At 34.4% G+C, this 7,500-nt stretch overlaps 2 protein-coding genes across 3 annotated transcripts in view; one reads left to right on the forward strand and one right to left on the reverse strand.

Moving 5' to 3' along the window:
• Positions 1-641: 641 nt before the first annotated feature.
• LOC122347353 (protein SPO16 homolog) lies at positions 642-3,171 on the forward strand. 2 transcript variants are annotated; one of them, XM_043242547.1, is made up of 5 exons: positions 642-730; positions 838-931; positions 2,051-2,222; positions 2,378-2,456; positions 2,715-3,171. In XM_043242547.1, exons 1-5 carry the CDS (start codon positions 671-673, stop codon positions 2,823-2,825), a joined length of 516 nt encoding a protein of 171 aa, XP_043098482.1. In that variant the 5' UTR covers positions 642-670; the 3' UTR covers positions 2,826-3,171. The 2 variants fall into 2 exon arrangements, with proteins under 2 accessions (XP_043098482.1, XP_043098483.1); XM_043242548.1 differs by having other exon boundaries at positions 838-895.
• Positions 3,134-7,500, reverse strand: part of glmnb (glomulin, FKBP associated protein b) — a 7,016-nt gene continuing 2,649 nt past the window's right edge. Inside the window, exons 5-18 of the mRNA XM_043242546.1 lie at positions 7,269-7,500; positions 6,120-6,222; positions 5,845-6,023; positions 5,505-5,558; positions 5,381-5,411; positions 5,187-5,276; positions 4,990-5,031; positions 4,822-4,895; positions 4,592-4,676; positions 4,404-4,513; positions 3,820-3,877; positions 3,578-3,713; positions 3,373-3,464; positions 3,134-3,273 (exon numbers count right to left, since the gene is read on the reverse strand). The exon at positions 7,269-7,500 is cut by the window's right edge and continues 6 nt beyond it. Of these exons, the coding sequence (XP_043098481.1) occupies positions 3,187-3,273; positions 3,373-3,464; positions 3,578-3,713; positions 3,820-3,877; positions 4,404-4,513; positions 4,592-4,676; positions 4,822-4,895; positions 4,990-5,031; positions 5,187-5,276; positions 5,381-5,411; positions 5,505-5,558; positions 5,845-6,023; positions 6,120-6,222; positions 7,269-7,500 (1,373 nt within the window). The 3' untranslated portion in view covers positions 3,134-3,186. The remainder of the gene's footprint in view (positions 3,274-3,372; positions 3,465-3,577; positions 3,714-3,819; positions 3,878-4,403; positions 4,514-4,591; positions 4,677-4,821; positions 4,896-4,989; positions 5,032-5,186; positions 5,277-5,380; positions 5,412-5,504; positions 5,559-5,844; positions 6,024-6,119; positions 6,223-7,268) is intronic.

Raw genomic sequence — 7,500 nt, forward strand, 5'->3', positions numbered from 1 at the left:
AATGAAACTCACTTGCTCAAATTTGCACAAAATGCCTTAAAGAAAGCTTGGAGATGCTCAAGATTGAACACAGGACCTCATACATGCAAAGCATGTGGTTTTCCACTGAGCTACATACCAAATTGTGACACAAAATTCACTTTCTTTACATTTAGAAACAGTATGAAGCCAGTCAGAGTTGGGAGACCTATGAAACTCATTTGCTCAAACATATATGAAGCAATTTACTGACAGCTTGGACATGCAACCCGGAACCTCATATATGCGAAGCACGCGCGCTACCACTGAGCTACAGCCTCACCTGCAAATCTCTATTTACTGTTTCTTTAGATTTATAAATAGGAAGAATTAAGCCCAAAATAAGTAATTAATGAACTTAATATCTGAACTTAAATAACTGAAGCACTTAAAAAAAAATGGATTTAGTGTTAAAACTTTAGTATTAAAAAAGGTAAGCTTAATTATCTTAATTTGCTATCTTATATCTAATAGGTTAGATGTTTTTAAAATAAATGATATTATGAGAATAACAATTCAAGTAAACATTAAATTAATTAACATTCATTTCAGAATTTTTTTTTTTTATTATTATTAGGTGCCTGTGTGCTGCCTGGTGCCTTTTCAAATTCTAGATCCGTTAGCGCCACATCCGAATATCATTTATCTGGAAATGGCAATCGATACCAACACCTCTTGGAAAACAACACTTATAATCAGCGCCTCCCCTAAGGTTTGAAGAAAATGCTGCTTCGCTGTTTTTGTTAATACTGACTGATTAAAACCCTGTCGGCTATTTATGCCCTTACTTTACGTTCAAGTTCCGTGTTGTTTTCGCAGTGTGATGAAGCCTCGCAGATTCTTCTAGCGCAGCACCACAGGATTCGCCGATCGGACAGTATTTTATCCTCTTCCTTTGTTTCCCCCTTGTCAGGTAGAAATAATAATTTATCAGTAAATTAAATACCTTCATCAGGAAGATATCCTGCGTGATTTTCCCTTTTCTCCAATCAAATAATTTAACGAATATGCAGCTCAACGTAAAAGCCCTCGGCTAAGAGGGTTAAAAACGTTCGATTAAATGTAGAAATATTATAATATTTATTTATAGGCTAAGGACAAGAGACATTAACGCTCTGCGAGTATGAATAGTCATTATTAATGTGCATTACTTCACCTGCGCCTTTTAAACGTGTAGCTTAGATATTCGAGAAAGGTGAGGTAAATGTACACCTTTTCCCCAGTTCTTTCATTGTCTTTCATTTGTTACTGTCTAATCATTAAAGTATACTTTAAAATATTGATTTGTTTACATAAATGTAACCTACATAGTGTGGTCCAGGTCCAACAGGCCCCCGTCCAGGACAAACAGTCAAAATAAAAGTCTGTTTTAACTTGAAGAAATTATAACAGAAATATATTACTGCATGCTAATATAGGCTATTCCTTTTCAAAGTAATTTTAATATCATTTTTAAAGGAATACCATACAACCATTTAATTTTAGTCATTAATTTGTACAGCAGCGTTCTACAAAAAAATAAATAATTACAATTTTGATAAACCTAATAAACAGCATGAATTATGCAGCAAATACATTTTTGATTACTTTTATTATATAAGTGCCATAATAATTTAAATAATAAGTTCTAGCAAACACATGGAAATAATTTATTTCCCTATCAATAGTAAATGCATATTGTAATAAATACCACTTAGATATTCAGGGAAATTAATATTTATACACCTAGAAAATTAACTGGAATATTTTCTATCATAAGTTGTTGAATTATATATCTATAGCAGCCCTCTATAATATTTTATCCTTCATGCAGTAGATCTCTGTTCTAAACAAAAACACTTTTTCCATTAGCTTTTTAATTGCTGCAGAAAATAAGCTCTGTGATCAATAGAAGTTTTTATGATTCTTATGGGGTTTTTTTCATTGTTACAATGATAAAAAAATCAAGTTTTTAATCATTTAAACATTTTGCAGCCGAAGTACAAAAAAGAAGAAGTAAAAAGCTAAATATTTCACTTTTCCGTTTGCTTAGGTACAGCTTTCTTGCTGCTCACACCCGAGGAGTTTCCAGCTAAGCTTGAGAATGCAGAATTTTTGGAGAGAATTGAGAAATTTGTGCAGGTCCATAGGAACAGTTTTCTTCTGCTTCAAGCCCCAGTTTATGGAAAAAGGGAGTGGGAGATTTTATCGTCTGTGCAAAACAGGTGCATAATGAATTAAAAACTACAAATGCACAACCTTATTTTGAAAGCAGAAAAAAAGAAAAGAAAAAGAAACTAATGAACCACACAAATACAAAGTATGCTCAAAAAATGGCTTAGCTCTTGATATTTTATTTACAGATTTTATTTATTAACAGATTTCTTGGCCGTAACCTCAGAGTCATACCTGTGCACAGCACTGCTGATGTAGTGAAGGGAATTCTGGTCATCGCCAAAGTAAGCTGGGATGTTTCTCTACAATTCAGTGTGTATGGTTCACATGCTTTATTAATTCATATAATCTTCTAGAAATGTTTTATTTTAAATTTTATAATGAAGGCTATATCGAGGTTAATGATGAGCTTCTTAATGTTCGCTTTGATTTAATGTCAGGGTCAATGCTCACTTTACAATCATGCATAGGAAAAATGCATGTATAAGAAGATTATTACTAGTATGGTGCATACAAAACTTGTATTGTCTTTTTTATTCCAGGCCACAAGTAAACCCAGTGTGGTGAATTTGAGAGATCAGATGTCTTTGGCTTGTACTCACATCATTGATCGTAGCCCAGTTTGGGGAATGCTTCGAGGGATGGAGTTCTAGAGATGTTCCTCTCCATTCATGTCCTTATTGATGACTATGCTTGTTTTGAACAGCAGATGTCAGTATTGTTTCATAGTAAGTGTTGTGTCAAAACGGTTTCTTGCCGTTCATCATTTGTTGTTTAGCCTTAAAAAAACATTTACTATTAAGAAAAAAGTAACATAGTCAGAGGAAAACTCTTAAACCTTTTATTCGTGCTGGAAAAATCTTCAAGGACAGAACACAGAATAGTATTGAAAATATTGATATCGTAACTCTTACATTGTTCCATTGTTCCTTATCATTTCAAATGTGTCATGCTACAGAGGAGGAAAATAAATTAATAGACTATTAAGTTCAGAAAGCAGCAATTGTCCCCATTTCATTTTTGACCGTCCTCAATGATTTCCTCTATACGGACCACAAGGCTTTCCATTAAGTCATATGTGACCAAGGCACACTGCAAGACCTGCAAATGATACGTTTAGTAGTTTGTTTTATGGCTTAGTGTCACCATTTTAAAACTAAATTCACTTTATACACATTTGATAAGAACTGATAATCTAACCTTATCCTGTGTCTCATATGGCATGTTGCCAAGCATCTCCGTTTTCACAATCAAGCTCTGAACTGATCTCTTCCCAGAGGCCTCCTTAAATTCTGTTGGGAAAAAAACAATGTAACTACAAATGTAACAATGTAAGTCAAAATCTATTTTCTTAACTACATAATAATTACTATTTAACAGAGAAAGGATACAAAGCATGTATTACCTTTAGCCTTGATTTTTTTGTCCTCCCTTAGTCTTTTTAACTCTGTACCATAGTATGATTTTGACATGCTTAGACATTGTCGTAATAATTTTGTGTAACTCTCTGCAATGTGGCACAGGTCTGTCCATGTTCCAGTCTGAAAATAACAGAGTGGGCCTTATTAATAGAACATTATGAATATATATATATATATGCGGAATTTTACATATAGTTATTTTGACAAAATACTATAAAAATCTTACAGAAACCTTTCTTTCCTGTAGCAATAAATATCGCACAAGATTCAGAGACTCCATCACCCTTTAAAACAATAAAGAAAGAATTGTAGTCAAAATTAGTCTCTTTTACCTAATACAGAGAGGGTTATGCAGAACAGATGCATAATGTGGTAAAAGCTGACAGGTTTACCCTTTGCATATCAGCAGGATGAAGGAAGGCCTAAGTAATTTATCAGGGGCAGATCATTCAGATGAGGTATGTCAATCACTCAGGTTTTAGTATCATTTTAGGAATGACACAGGATCTGCTTCAAAATATTGGACTGCTCACCATCTGTTCAGTATTGTGGGATCATGGCAGTAAACCTGGACTACACCCATAAATAAATTATGGTTAGGGATGGATTGTATCTTGTTAGTAGGAGATCTAGCATTTAAAATACAGACAGCTGCCATATGTGGAGTCTGTACTTGGGTTACGATTCATGCCAATGATTTGTTGATATAAAAGTCGATTAGATCCATCAAGATGCAGTTCTGAGCAGTTAGCGGCTTGTCATGCGATTGTTTTACTTTGACGTCTTTGTAAAAATACAGTTTTTCTTCACCTGTCCATCCCATGTAGCAAGTCGGTTTCATGGCCCTGTGGGAGAACAAGAGTGTCTCTGAGCAGTGAGATGAGCAGAGTCCCCTCAAACCAGCTGTCTTCATAGCCTGACTTTAATAGCAAGAGAGAAAAATATCAAAATCCTGTCACTTGGACAAGCAGACAGATAAGCTATATTTCGTGCACTACCTTTCTGCACCGTTCCACTTGATTCTTTATATTTTTGATGATGATGCTTTCTACACCTGCATGATGGCTTGTCTTTATGATGCGTCTTAGAGCAAGAATAAGCAATTCACACTAAGATGAAAATCTACTTTTGATGTAAACCAGAATATTGCATTCACATACTAATGGCAGTTTTAAATATACTTTGAAATGTGTATGTGTGTTGTGTGTGCAATTTCTAGATGCCATACCTGAAAAATGTGTGCTTGGCCTCACCATTAAGCTTCTCTATAAAGAGCTGGAACACCACAAGGCTTTTTCCTCTCTAAATGAAAGAGGGCAAATGACATCAAACTAATAAATGTCTTTAACAGATTAGATTTACTTGTAAAAGCAAGTTGTATTTCATCCATACTTACCAGATTCTGGATAGGACATTCAATCATAATTGTAATTAGGTTCTGTGAACAAATAGTAAAAGTAAACCGTTATTAAACCAGTTCTGCATTCCAAATTCTGCAAATCCTTCTACCAATAAGTAAAAATATTGGCTAATTACTTATATGGAACCAATATATTGTGATTTTTCATAATAGTTCATAGCTTTGCTGCTTACCTTTGGAACCTCGTGAAACGGTTTCAGCTCTAAGAGCTCCACTGGGAGACTGCAATCTGTTACTCTTTCCAAACTTTTAACATGTAAGTCCTAAAAAAGTGCAAGTGATGACTCATTACAGATCATTCGAGAATGAACATAACTGCTTTTGTAATGACTGTAATAATAAATGTTTTGATGGAAGTTTACTCTACCAGTCCTTTCAATGTCCATGATTCATCCTTTCTGTATGTGGTTAAAGCGGAAATGAAAGTCAGACATACATGGCACACCATTTGGTATTTATATTTTTATTTTTAAATTGTGTTGTTTGCAGACCTGCTTAAAAGAAGATTGACGTATTCCATATTACACTGCAGGACGAAAACAGGGCTGAAATGTGAAATTAAACATTTTTTAGTGCGCAGGTACTTTAGTTGTATCTTTCATATAGACATTGTGTATCAAAAAAACATTAAAATCTAAAAATTATTTTGGTGCCAAATATATCTGAATTTTTTGGGGGGAGTTTTGCACAAAACAAGATTCTCAGGGTATTTAACCCCTTTTGAAAGCCCAAGAGATCTGTGGCCTTAACAGTTCACACTGTCTTTGAGTCTGGTAAACACATGTTGAGATGAGGGAAAAAACACATTTTTGAGGTTTAACTGCTACTTACCTAAAAACTGCAGGAAACACTTCTATGGCAATAAGCTGGACAAATAGCAAGTAAGCCATGCAAGCTCTTGATTCATTCAGATGAAAATCATCTTTCTTTGAAATCATGTCTTCCTTTCCTCTCCAGGAATGGTAGAACAGGATTTTTGGCAGAGATTGGTGGACCACTGCTAGGATTTCCTAGTATTAAAAGCATAGAAGCACTCAGGTCATTTTTGTAAAAATACTGTGCCTAAGCCTAATATGAACAACAAAGTAAGTTATATCGTTACTTACCATTATTTCTGTTGCAAAATTCCACAAGGGTGAAATTTCTGTCACGTTCGCCTCTCTGTCCAGTTGAACTTGGAGGAGAGGTTCCCTTAGACTATTCATGACACTGAGTATTTACAGAAAGAACAGAAAATGTGAAGAGTTAGTTAAAATGCTGGTGAAGATCACATCAACATTGTTGCTTATTGTGACATTATTAGTATTAATTAATGTAGAGCTTTTATAAGTATATCAGACTTGCGACAATCGATCATATTTTGATTAATACTTTTTGAGAATTGCTTGCTTTTATTTTGAACAAAATAACATTTGAATTGCTTAAAAGAACAATGCTAACCAAACATATCTTAAAGGAATATTTTACCCAAAAATGAAAATTCTGTCATTAATTACTCACCTTCATGTCATTGCAAACCTGTAAGACCTTTGTTCATCTTTGTAACACAAATGTAGATGATTTTGATGCATTCTCAAAGTTCTTTGAAATTTACATTATTTTTGCTTTGATTTAAATAAAACAGTGCATCCTCATGGCACAGCTGACACACAAATGCATACACTGTTTACATTCAGTGGATATTCTCCAAAAATTCTTGAATAAAGTCATTATTTTTGTTTTCTTTGCATACAAAAAGTTTTCTTGTAGTCTTGTAAACAACTAAACCCCTGATGTCACATGATTTATCTCCTTCTTTTACGTTTTGATGTTAATTACATTGCTGTTTTTAGGGGGTCAGAGTGCTCTCAGCAATAAAAAATATTTTAATTTGTGTTCCAAAGATCAATGGAGGTTTAGGTTTTAGAACGGCGATCATGAAATGATTTTTGTGTGAACTATCCCTTTAATAGCCTTTGAACATTTAGCGCTTGATTCACTGCAGCACTGTTAAATTTAGAGCTATACTAACACTATAAATACAACAGAGTTAGATCTAAATCTGGAAGATTGCTCATATCATTACACACCCCAGCCCTAAAACTTGCAATGTGGTTTTTATAGGCATTATATGGCGTTATAGTCATAGCAGTTTTAACATTCTTTAAAACAGTTTGAACATATGTGTTTTGTAAAAGTAATAAGCAAATCAATTTGATTTGATTTAACACAAATGGATCAATGGCTGCATTAGTAAGAACGGAATTCAAACATACAACTTTAGAAGAGCAGCTCTTAGTGTGGTGGCCACTGAGTTTGTGTCTTGATTCTTGACTTCCTGCACAAAGGGTTGTACAAAGGTCAGTACTGCAGTGCAGCATCGACAGAGCCCGTACACATCTTCCTGTTCCTGTTTCTGTGAGTAAGGTACAGGCAGCTTTGAAATCTGTTTCTGCAGAGAATCAAGGGCCAAAGCCAATCCACAGGCCTTCGACTCACTCATTCTGA

This window comes from Puntigrus tetrazona, chromosome 6 (genome assembly GCF_018831695.1).
Source record: "Puntigrus tetrazona isolate hp1 chromosome 6, ASM1883169v1, whole genome shotgun sequence".
In the NCBI taxonomy this organism is placed as follows: Eukaryota; Metazoa; Chordata; class Actinopteri; order Cypriniformes; family Cyprinidae; genus Puntigrus; species Puntigrus tetrazona.